We start from the raw sequence: 12,685 nt of genomic DNA on the forward strand, positions 1-12,685 counted from the left end.
AATCCAAATGTTTTTTTCTTTCTTCCCTCATGTCATAATGCTGCCTCTCCTTTTTGTTCTCCCAACCCCCTTGCACTCCCTTCTACTACCAAGACTCGTGGCCGTGGAGGATGAGATACGAGGAGGACACGTCATTGAGCCAAAAACAACCAGGATTTTCCCAGATCAGGTCTGTGACATTCCGCCTTAAAACCACCTCTTCTTCTTCTGCTTCTCCTCGCTCCTCGTCCTTCGTCTTTCTTTTCTTTTTCTGATTTTCCCAATGTGGGCTGCTCTTGTCCATTTTGAGCATGCGTGCTCTCTGGATTTGGGCTTTGTGCACTGACGCTGTGGAGGTCCGTGGTGGTTTTGGTGGACCCTGTGCTGTTTTCCTCCTTTTGCCGCCGAGCATGACTCCGCCAACGACTTCTTCGCACACTCTGCAACCGAGCGACGCTGACGCACTCGCACGTGCTGGTTCTCCATCGCCCCCGTTTCATTCGCCGCTTTCGTGACCCTTCTTCACGGTGGCTGTGTTGGGAATGATTCACTCCCTAACCTCGATGGGCCCGATTCGCACATTCTCACTCGACTTTTTTTAGGCCGCCTGGACGTGGATGAGCCCATCCAGGCTTCTGTTCTACACGCCTAATTTGTGAATGAATTTGGCCTTACAGAAGTGACATGATTCATTGGGAATGAAGGCTGTTTGGAAATCCTGCAGCATGAAGTTTTTCCGAGGCTGGTAAATGCTGTTGACATCCACGAAAAAGCGCACTTTAAAGAACCTGCAAAGTGAATTCTGAGACGAATTTGTCAATACATTCCCGATAATCGAAGATGGTTTGCTTAAAACTTACGAAAGACCGAGGACTCAAAAATATCATGGAAATCTGTTTCGCACCTTTTCAGATTTCGATTTATTTTATTTATTTATTTTTTGCCCTGGCGCAATTGGTGCATCAGAGGTCATCTGACACAATTGTGACGTGCGGTTAGCGAGCATGGCTAGTTCAATATGACTGCTTTAGAGTGCCTCGTTGTCAGTTGTGAGTGCATGCAAGTCCCAGAGAGATAGTGGAAGCGCGAGGAGGAGGAATCCATCTTGACAGCCAGTGTGTTGACGGGGACCTCGGGCTGATATGGCTGGTTTAGTAGAGTGCCTCGTTGTTGCGTTTACTTTCACTTTGCAGGGACATTAAATGTGAAAAGGCAGTCATTCAAAAGGCACCGTGCGGTCATGTTTGGTCAGGGAGCGCTGAAGGCCGACTCCCACCAAAAGGCCACTATCCGGGCTGCAGTTGCTCAGGATGTCATTGCCATGGGGAGCAGTATACATACATTCACTGCCCTGGAGCACAAATGGAGAGACTTTGCACACCTGCCCAAGGCAGCATGATCATTTAACGAGGAAGAAGTAGAATCCACGCTTGGATGTACTCAGAGAGCAGATACAAATGAAGGTAAGTAACCACGATAACTGCTGCTTGAGAGCATAGAATGTATCAAGGATTGAATAAAAACTGGAAACAGCATTTGTCAATAGAAGGATAGAAATTGGACCTGGACCTCTTTGTGTTCACATTGTGAGTTCATTTCATACGGGATCCAGTTCTATTTCTGGGTGACCTCAGTTGAAACAATGTTTTGCAGTCAAGTGAACCTGGACACTTGAGTTGAAACACGATGCTGTTCCATTTCAGGTGTGAATGGCTCCTGAGTCAATATGACATAAAAGTCAACATGGACAACTTTGCGTTCACATTTTGAGTTGATTTGAATCAAGATCCAGTTCAAGGTAAAAGTGAAACTGGAAACACAATACAGTTTTCCTTGCTGGTCTACTTCAGATGTGAACGGTGCCTCTGTCACTACAACCATTTGATTTGATTTGTATCAGGATTCAGTTCCTTTTCTGAGCCACTTCGGGAACAAATTCCAACTCAGTTCATGCGATGGAAGTATTGCACAAAAGTGAACTTGACTTGGTGAAAGTGAACGTGAAGCACTTTTTGTTGACATTTCAAGTTAATAGGAAACATGATCCTGTTCCATTCTTGTCCACTTTATATATGAATGGCTCCTCAGTGGACAGATTAGCAATACAAGGTAAAAGGCAACCTGGAAAACTTTGCGTTCACATTGTGAGTCGACTGAAACCGGGATCCAGTTCTGCTTCTGGCCTACTTCAGGTGTAAGTGCTGCCTTGGTCAATGCGAGGACGAATGTTCGCCTGGCCAATTTGGTGTGCCCATTCTGAACGAATTTCAAACAGGATCCGTTTTAATTTCTGGGATGTAAATAGCATCTCAGTTTGTGCAGTGGAAATATCAAACTAAAGCGAATTGGGGCCATTTTACCTTCACGTTGAAAGTTGATTTGAAACGGGGATCCAGCACAAGGTGAACATGAACCTGAACCACTTTGTGTTTACCTTAAAAGTCCATTTGAAACACGATCCTGTTCCGTGTTGGTCCACTTCAGGTGTGAATGCCTTCTCACTGGGCAAAATGAGCAGACAAGATGAAAGTGAACTTCAACCACTTTGCATTCATATTCCGAGTTGATTTTTCAATCGGGATCGAGTTCAGTGTCATTCCTCCCATTTTCTGGCATTCTTTGTGCGGTGTCGTTTTGTTCTGGTTTAACGCGAAGCAAAGCATGTGGACCATACCTTTGCCCCTCCAACGATGGGCGCATGTTGCCGTTGCGCGCTGCATGAGATGTCGTGTTGCTTTCACCGCACTGATGATGTCATCTGCGTGTGTGAGCGTGTGTGTGCGTGGTGTTGCTGTCGTTGCGCCTTTCTCCTCTTCCTCAACCTCGTCCTCGTCCTCCTCCTATTTGATCCTCTTGTTGACGAGATACGGTGATTTCTCTTAGGGGAGGCGTCAGTCCATCCTAGTGCAGCCTCGTCTCGCCCCCGTCCCACCCCGAGTGTCCAGGTAATAACCCCAGCCGACAAACTCTCACCTGCTCTCTTTCTCTTTGTCTCTCTCTTTCTCGCTCGCTAACTTCATCATTCCCCGCGATTCTCAGTGTGTGTCCCTGTCGCTCAGTCACTCACACACTTTCCATTTACCAGGCCATTCCCCTCTAAAAGTCGCATCGTAGAAAATTCCGCAACGCAGTTTCACCAAAAAAAACAACAAAAAAAAACAAAACAAGGCGCCTTTGGGGTCCCGATCTTGCCCTCTGCGTCATGAAAGCCTGCCCCACATTTCTAAATGTGACCATAAAAGTGGCAAAAAAGAGATTGAGGCATCTTTTTTGAAAATAAAATTGGTCAAACTGCCGCTTATTGAAGTGTCAAGTCACTTCAATAAAGTTCACCGCCACCATGAAGTGCTCAAGCTTACGCTTGCAAGTCAAAGCAAAAACGGCTCGCATATGGGCAAACTCCTTAGGTTGAGGCGCTTGTATCTCAGGGCACCGGTGTGCTGTCTGTCAACGATGAAATGAACTTTTGTTAATTGTCTCCGCTGTCATGCGAGAGTCGCGCCGCAACTAGCATGCCAATTGAATTTGATGTTGAGCTGACAAAGTGGAAATTCTCATTGCCATCTTCCTTCCCGCTCATCTCACTCACGCTGCCAAGTCAAACAAGGGAATCATGGGAAATCTCCGTATCCGACCTGAACCTTCCCTGGAGAACACTGATGGATGTGCACACCTTTTCTTGCGTCTTTTATACGTGTCCTGTTGACATCATTTTATGTTTGTGCGCGTGTGTGTGTGTGTGTGTGTTGGGTGGTCACGTGACCTATTTGTACTTTTCTAGTCGTATAAAAACTATTTTGTGCTAATAAACAAAGAACGGCGCCCCGCCCTACCTTACCCCCACCCCCTTCTCCCCGCAGAGTGTGAAGTTTACATGGGTAAGTTTTGTTTTGTTGTTATCTCCCCCCCCCGGCGGGATGTTCCGTAAACATTCCAAGCGAGCGGGCGTAAGTCGTGTCTTTGTCCAGCTGCTTGGCGCCTCGCCTTTAATACACATGTGTGCGCCACCTCCGAACACACATTGTGCATTAAAAGCGCTATTTGTTGTGTTGACCAAAAACGGTTTGTGTGGTTCTGATTGAGAAGGGAAAGGTTTTTTTTTTTTTTTTTGCATTGAGTTGCTCTCGTTTTTGTTGTTGTTGAAGGCAACCTGACACGCGCACACGCACCCACACCCCATCAGATGATTTACTGTGATGCTTGTCCTTCTCTCCGCTGTACGCAAAACCACCCCACCCCTCCCCCGACCCCTCCCCACGTCCCCCCCCCCCTCTCCCACCATCTGCTGTGTATCAGAAGCAATCGTGAAGCCGCCTTCAAGTACTTTTCTGTCTTCCTCTAAACGACCACCACCACATTTTTTTTTAAATGACGGTGAATATATCTTCCAGAGAGAAATTCGTCTGTTTTATTGACACGTACAAGGCCTGAGGTCTTAATGTGGGATGTAGCGGATAAAGAAAAAAAAAAGTCTACACACCCCTGTTGAAACGCCAGGTTTTTGTGACTTAAAAAAAAAATTAGATCAAGATACATCATTTTAAATGCTTTCTGCACTTACATTTGATTGAAGGTCCCTTAAACACAATTTTAAAAGAATACAAACACATTTAAAAACGCAATATATTGATAAAGAGTGAAAGTGATGGATGACACAAAAAAAACCAACATTTTTTTAAAAAGTAGAGGAAAAACAGGAATAACTCAGAAAAACAAAACAAAAATCTGTAATCTTCAGGGACCGTGAAACAGAACCACGAGAGAGCGCCGGGTTTACTGTTTGTGCATTAAGAATTCAACCAAACAAATCATCAATCTCCATTCATCTTGGGGACACGCCACATTGGGCAATATTCGCCTTAGCGAGCGACTCCGACTCACGTCAAAAGTGTCACGTGACCGAAAGAGGCTAACCGACTCCCAGTGGACTCAGCACCTGCAATAACCGGCACGACTGCGGTTTGATCATGAACAACACTTGAGCAAGTTCAGGGTCAAACGATCATCTCATCAACCTCCAGGAAAAAAAAAAAAAAAAAGAACGAGAGGGGCCAGAATTGGCGTTCAAAGTACCAAAAAAAAAAAAAAAAAAAGAAGTCAGAAGTTTTGGTTAAGCCTCTCATGCACAAATAATGATAACCTGCAACCTGATGACCTGATAAGCTGTTCGCTGTAGTAACCGCTGACCCCGAAAGGGTTAAAAAAATGGCTGGGGGGGGGGGGTTCACAAATATAATTCAATTCAATTTGATTAGAAAAGAACAAATAATTACATAATCAACTCAAGGAACTAGGCTGACTAGATAATAATAATAAAAATGCATTTCAATTTAGAAAGTACAATTTTTTTGTGGGATGAGAGGCTCAAGTGGAACATAATAATTGTTGGTTGTGCGTGTTTTTTTTTTTTCCTTGACCAGTTGCAAAGCTGTGTTGCTGTGGGTGTTGTTCCCCATCCATCAGCATTTGTAACTCCTTTTCTCTCTTTCTCTCTTTCTGTTGCTCTCTTTCTCTCTCTCTCTTTGGCTCTCTCTCTCTCTTCCTCTCTCTCGTCCTGTCTGCTTGTTTGCGACCCCTCGATGGCTCCCCTTTTGACTTTCCGCTCCTCCGTCCTTTCGTCCTTGCTCCCCGTGCGCTCCGCCTGCTCGCCTCCCTCTCATCGGTCATTGAATGGCTTCTTCTTCTTCTATACGTCCACCCTCCCATACCCCCCGCCCCCACACCCGCCTCGCGCCCCCCCCCCCCCCCCCCCCCCCACCTCTGTCTATCTGGCTAGGAGACCCAGCTTTCCTCCTTGGGTTCAGCAGACCCCGGTGTGAAAAGCCTTGAAGAAGAAGAAGAAGGAGGAGGAGGAAGCGGCCCTCAACACCTCCTCGCCGTCACGTCTTCTTCTTCTTCTCGCGACCTCCCTCCCTAGTTCCCAACGAGAGCTCCATGGCGACCGGACCACCTGGCACGGCCCCGGTGGTGGTCTCAGGGGGGTTAAACACAACACTGAGAGCGAGAGAGAGATCAAAAAGAGAGAGATGCTTTGAAAGGGGTTTTTCCACACACGCACGCACACGCACACACACACACACAAAAAACAAAGGGCTTTCTTCAACTTTGCGCTCTTGCCGGACAAGATAGCGACACACACACACACACACCTTTCCCTGCAGGAGGTCTTGCACCCCCCCGAGTGGTCCACGGTGCCTTGGGCTTGGCCAGTAAGATCCCCTAAAATCCCCCCCGCCACTTGTATGTTTCATTGACAGCTGGCTGACGGGTGTTGCTTTTTCCGAGCATTTTCTCTTCTCATGATCAGAACCCAAACTGGTGCTAAACAACAAATGGTGCAATTGGCGTGTGCGTGTGTGTGCGTGTGTGTGTGTGTGTGTGCGTCTACGTGACTGGCCCACTGTCCTCTGTGTGCTTTTTGTTTCATTACGGTGTCTTTGTGAATCCAGTTGTGTCAAATGTGTCTTGTTTGGCTTCCCCCCCCCCCCCCCAAAATCTGCTGCGTTTGTCCATTTAGTTTAACTTTGGCCAGTACTGGCCCAAGTCTTTAGGGGGCGCTAAGCAGAATTTTATTTCATACCAGCATGGCGTCACCTCACCAACCTGGCAAAAATCCAGTCGTTTACATTCAATGATAATCATTGATGACGGGGCTGTCATTGACAATATGGTGCCAAAGCACTACTTTGATCGCCGCCAATGTTACGGCTTGACTAAATGAGATTCCTCAACTTAGTTCAATTTAGTTAATTGGAAACAATATGGCAGCCAAGCCTTGCTTTTATCCTAGACAGTGCTATTGTCTGTTCTGAAATTAGCCAAGTTCTTTGGTAACATGAACTCGGCAGAGCACTACTTTTATACGGTTTTAGACAGTGCTACAGTCAGATTAAATGAAGCTCCTCACCTCAACATAGTTCCTTGGCATCAAAATGCAACAAGATGGCGCCAGAGGCACTACTTTTATATTAGATGGGGCTTTGGCCTGAACACCAAACAGCAAATTTTGAAGGGTAGGTTCCCTCCAAAAAAGAAACTCTCAATTACACACGGAAACACTGTCTAGGATATTGAGGTCAGCTTTTTCATTTATTTAATTAAGGTTAACGTGTTACAAAGTATTCTCACGCTTTTTGGGACGCTTTGCTTTTGTTCAAAAGCAACATTATCAGCTGCAACTTGAATTGGCTTGAATGGCCCCCCCAAAAAAGGGATGAACTCTTGTTTTTTTTTCTGTCCTGTTTCAGTCATGTTACTTGTTCTTGTGGTTGACTTGTTGTTTGTAGCTTCACACTCTAGGGGGCGCTCCAGTTAATGGGGGTGGGCGCATGCATGACACTACATCGGAGCTAGGGGGTGCTACAGCCCCATCTAAAATCGGTGTCGCTCCTGTTCACCCACCCCAGCAATTTATTTATTTTTAATATTTATTTACTTTCTAAGTTTAAAAACATTGAAATGTTCACAAGTGGCCATTCTATTCGAGTACAATTCTTGTTCCGGTGCAGATGTACCCTGTGTGTGTTAGTGAGGGCAGGGAGGGGCAGAGTGACTCTTTCAGTTACTGGCGCGTTAGCGAAGAGTTCGTCAAAAATTCTTACTGCACATTGGCAGTTTCACGCTCGTGGTGTGTAGTGTACTTTTTTTAAAATGAGAAAACCTCTCAAGCAAATGTAGTCATGAAAATCGAGTTTTTTCCCTACTCCCCCACATCTCGGTCAAGCCCCGCCCCCCTTAGCCCCCCCCCCCCGAGAGAAAAAAAAATCCTGTTGTCATCAAACATGAACTAAAATTAAAGCACAACCGCATTGTATATTTCCTTCATTTGAATTTTTGTGCCCACTCCCATAATTTTGAGTATGAATATTGATAATGTTAGTTAAAATGGAGTAAAATTCAAAAGAAAAACACGACTACGGAGTATTTTTCTCCTTCGTTTGAAATTGAGTGACACATTGAAAATGTCGATCCCCATGCTAGTTCCATCCATGTCACTCCCACAAATAAGCTCGTGTGACTAGTCTTTGGTCTTTGAAAAGTACAGCCCCGGCCCCCCTTGCCCCCCCCCCCCAACAAATTTTGAGCCGCTTCTCCCACGTTGGTTAAAAATCACAGCTGTTCAAATTGCCAATGTTTTTTGGCTCCAAAACGATACCATAACATGGCACATTTAAGTGTAAATAAAATTTGTGACTCAGGTAACCAAGCCTCAGAATGGAGCTCCAACCCAATAGAGTAGTTTTGAGATTTTGGGGTTGTAGGATGCTTCATATAATGACTGCGTGACCCCCCCCCCCCCCCCCCCCTCCACCTGTCTTTCTTCAGCCACTCACAAAGCTTCATGGAGGACAGTGTGGAAGCTAACTGGCTGATGCGCCAACAGCGCCACGCGGCGGGCTGGCACGGCCAAATGTCGCGGGCGCTTTCCCGTGATGCCATTGGTTGACAAAGGGAGAACGCGGGCCACTGGTCCCGGTCTGTGTGCTCTAAGGACGGTCCGGAACCCCAGCGGACCATGTGAGGAGCTGCAGTGTGGTCCTCGCTTTCTTCTTCTTTCTTTCTTTATTTATTCATTCGTTTATTTATTTATTTATTTTGGGCAACGGGAGGACAGGACATTTGTGCATGACTATCCAAGAAAGGATTGAAGGCGAGAGAGTGGAGGTGCATTGTGGGTATTGTATTTCCAAGGTGCTTGACCTCTCTTAACCCTCCTGTTATGTTGCGGGTCAAATGGACCCATTATGAAAGGTTCAACAAATTACATTTCAGATTGAGTCACCAAAATGGCTACTTCAACCCAAAATGGTGGATTCCCTGTCTCGGGCAGAGGTCTTTGAGAGTTTTTGGTGGGTCTTGTTGTGGTAGACATGTCCACCAAATGTCATGTCCGTTGAGGAAACACGTGTCAAGGGCTAATTTTTTTCTCGAGCTTTCGTGGTCCCCTAATTTAGTTTTTTTCCCGCAAAATGGCTGTTTCAAATCACAACAGTGGGCTCCCTGTTCAATTTGGAGCATGGGTTTTTGAGACTTTTTGTTGCGTCCTGTTATGATAAAGACGTCTTCACGGCCATCGCTGAAACTGGTTCAGAGGCTTGTCTTTTTAACATTCCAGGCCCCTTTGTCCACCAAAATGGCTGGTTCCAACCAAAACAACAGACTACCTGTTCAATTTGGGGAATTGGTTTTTGAGATGTTTTGCTGCGACCTGTTTTGACAGACATGTCATCTCATTTCCGTGTCTGTCAGTGAAACTGGTGTCAGGGGCTCATCTTTTTCTTTCCAGGCCCATTTGTTGTCGGCTTTGTCCCCAAAATGGATGATTTTCAACCAAAATGGCCATTCTGTTCTGGCATGGGTCTCTGAAACTTTTTTTTTATGTTGGGTTAGAATTGTCCACCAAATATTGCATTGATAAGTGGAAGCACTATCGGGGTCTATTTTTTTTTTTCACACACACAGACACGCACAAAATAACACAACATTTTGTAATTTAACCTCACCTTCCTGTGCAACATACCTGCGTCCGATTGGGGCTCAATTAGCTGGAAGGAATTTGCCAAAAAGTGCAGGTCTTTGAAATTCAACCCAAATGAGTGCCTGGAATCAAAATGGCGGCCTTCCGGCTCACTCGTGGTCATGGCTGCTTGAGACTTGTTTGTGGGTTGTGTTATGACAGACGTGTCCATTCAATTGCATGCAGATCGGAGAAACTGGTGAAGGGTTTTTTTTTTCTGTTTCGTTTTTAGACTTCTTGAGATGATTGAGTACGTTTTGGAAGAGTTGGTTTTTTTTTTTTTTTTTTGGTAAACTGTCTCATGCTTGGCTCTCAACATATAAAATGTGACTTTTGTCCTTTTAGACACTTTGAGGTGAAATTGACCTAGCCAGATCTTAACAGGAGGGTTCAAGCTGATGTACTTTAAAAGCATTTTTTTATGATGATGATGATTATTATTTCCTTCTCTCTCTCTCTCTCTCTCTCTCTCTCTCGTAGTCTTTTTAAATTATCATCCACAGAGGATTGGTTGCCATTTCATTGGCTTTTCCGACACTTTTATCCGCTGTTTTCTATTTCTATCTAGCAATCTTATTTATTCTTACAGTAATAGGAGGACTTGTCGTCTGAGATCTTCCAGAGTCTCTTTATTGATTGATCTTTTTTTTTTTAACCTTTTTTCTTAATGGAGACAATCTTGCCCACATCAACGCACACACAAAAAACAAACAAACAAACAAAAAAAGGACAAAATGATATATGTGTGTGTGCGTGTGCGTGTGTCCCTCATCAACAAAGACACCCCAAAATTTGCACACGACGCCGTCGCCATGGAGCTCTCTGTTTACAAGCAAAAGGATTGCTATTTTATACTCCACCTCGATGGACTTTGGACGTTTTTCCTGGCGGAAATTTGGATTTTATTTTATTTTTTCCCTGAAACTGAAATCCCATAGACTGCTCAGAACAAGAGAATTCCTCAGCGTGAGATATTCCTGAGCCGGAATGAATGTGTGTGTGTACATGTACATATCTACAGTATATGCTATGTATATGTTTGTTTGTAATAAGATGCAGAGTGTACAGTTATTTTTCTCCCCCCCACCCTCCCTCTAGTCTCTCCAACGTTTTTCTTCTCTTTCTACCGATTGAGGTCGTTCCAACACAAATGCACAGAGAGAGAAAAGAAAAAACAACTGTCAAAAATGCGACTTTTTTTCCTAGCGTTTCTTCGAAGGGCGATTGTAAATACAAGCAGGTGATTTGATTTGTTCGGTCCATAATCAGCTGTGGCTTCCACTTGATTGGTTGTGGGTTGTCGTTCAGAGATCTATATTTATTCCGGCAACTCTGATGTATTGACGCATTATTTGGGATCCTTTGGTGACGTTGCTTTTTTTTTTCTTTCATAATACTAAGCGTGCCTCCTTATCTTCTATTTACTTATTTACTCATTCCTGGCCCCCTTCCTCCCTTTTGACAAGCCATATAAAAGCATCCTACCCCCAATCCGAACACCCTTGCCCCTTATGCCTCCACTCTTGTTGGTTTTTTGGGGCGGAGGGGACAGAACGGATTTTTCTTTTCCTTTTTTTTTTTTTTTTTTTTTTTTTTTGGTGTATATTGTTGGAAGAGTGCTGTGGAAGAGTGCTGTACATGAATGTGGCTGTTCTGATGATTTCCTTCTTGCTGTCATAACAATAATAACAATAATATGAATAATATGGATGATAATAATACTTGGGTTTTGTTGATTGATGGGGTCGGCGCATGTGCAGTTGATAATGACCATGTCGTAATCCTTTTGGAGATTACTTTCCTTGTTGTTTTGGGGTTTTTTTCTTTTCTTATTTTCTTTTGAATACACCGGAAATTTATATTTTTCGGGCGGGTGAATCTGGAGGTAGAAATGAAATAAATTATTAAATTCTTAACCTGGCGTGCTTTTTATTGATTTATTTATTTTGCTTGAGCAAGTGTTTTTATTTCGTTTGAATAGCCAAAGAAGGTTTTTAATTTGAAAAAGTGATTTTTTTTTAATTTGATTTTTTTTCTAGTTTTATTTTCATAACCTTTTCAATCCAAACACAACAATGGTGGAACAATTACTGTGTTTGGACGTAAGGGTTCGGGTTAGGGCTAAAGCTCGCATCTCACTTATCTCTCTTTCCGATCGCCACGTTGCCAGAGGAAACAAGACACAAAGTGGAAGCCGATGAGGAGTAGCCTACGTTTTACAACATCTGCTTGGACACACAAATAGTAACAGAGAGTTATGAAGCGGTTGTGAAACTGAAATTTAAAGAAAAAAAACCCAGCCTATTATCTTTTGTGTTCATGAATTGCACATTATTCATTTCCATATTATCGAACTCCATTTTGGACTGTGAAATTTGCTAAATGTCATGAATGACAGGGGCAACCGCTCAGTGAGATACCACCTTCATCCCTAACCCCAATACACAATTTCTACCTTCCCCAAAGGACAATAGTGCAAATAAGACAACACTCTTGTGTATAGGTGGTGTACCTAATGTTGTGGCCAGTAGGATAACATCAAAGTTAGGCCCAACGCACGTTCTTGTCATCAAGTGGATTATAAAGCTAATTTCTCGACATTTACCAAGTCATAAATAAGATGTCAGTTGTAAAGGTGAAAGAAAATAAGTGGTAAATATGCCGAATATTTGTGTTTGAATGTCACATTGAAACTTGGCTGAAGTGGCACGAGCATTTATATTTGGATCATCAAGTTGAGAAATCAAATCTTTTCGAGTGCATGAATGCGGTGTCTGTCCAGATGGTGGCCCAACAGTTCCCATGTGGGGGGGAAAGAAAGAAAACCTCCTGAAAGTCATTCCCAGCAGGTTGGATGACAAGATGCAACACAATATTCATGTCATCATCTCTAGTGCAATGTGGACTCCTTCATGTGGATTCTACTCAAAGAACATTAGGACGTTTGCTCATGTTTAATATTTGGGAAGGATTTTAAAAAAGCAAAATATTTGAAAAACAAAACCAATAAAATTGTTCGAGTGATTTTTCTTTTTTTTTATCATGTGGTTATGATTCTTACAATACAAATACATTTTAGTTCGTTAAAACATGATATTGAACTTTATTTTCTGGCGTGGCAGAAATATGCTTTCGTTTAAATTAATATAATGTACTAGTTCGACGAAGAAATGTATGAAATGTACTGAA

General features: G+C 43.7%; 1 protein-coding gene across 6 annotated transcripts in view; it reads left to right on the forward strand.

Annotated features, from left to right (window-relative positions):
* Window positions 1–11,412, forward strand: part of syngap1b (synaptic Ras GTPase activating protein 1b) — an 81,701-nt gene extending 70,289 nt beyond the window's left edge. For all 6 annotated transcript variants that reach the window (XM_086112656.1, XM_086112657.1, XM_086112660.1 and 3 more), the window contains 3 exons: window positions 94–169; window positions 2,863–2,924; window positions 8,305–11,412. In XM_086112656.1, the coding sequence (XP_085968782.1) occupies window positions 94–169; window positions 2,863–2,924; window positions 8,305–8,425 (259 nt within the window). In that variant the 3' untranslated portion in view covers window positions 8,426–11,412. The remainder of the gene's footprint in view (window positions 1–93; window positions 170–2,862; window positions 2,925–8,304) is intronic.
* Window positions 11,413–12,685: the final 1,273 nt, after the last annotated feature.

Source organism: Hippocampus guttulatus, chromosome 6 (genome assembly GCF_054856545.1).
Source record: "Hippocampus guttulatus isolate MCC_2025c chromosome 6, RoL_Hgut_1.0, whole genome shotgun sequence".
Classification (NCBI taxonomy): domain Eukaryota; kingdom Metazoa; phylum Chordata; class Actinopteri; order Syngnathiformes; family Syngnathidae; genus Hippocampus; species Hippocampus guttulatus.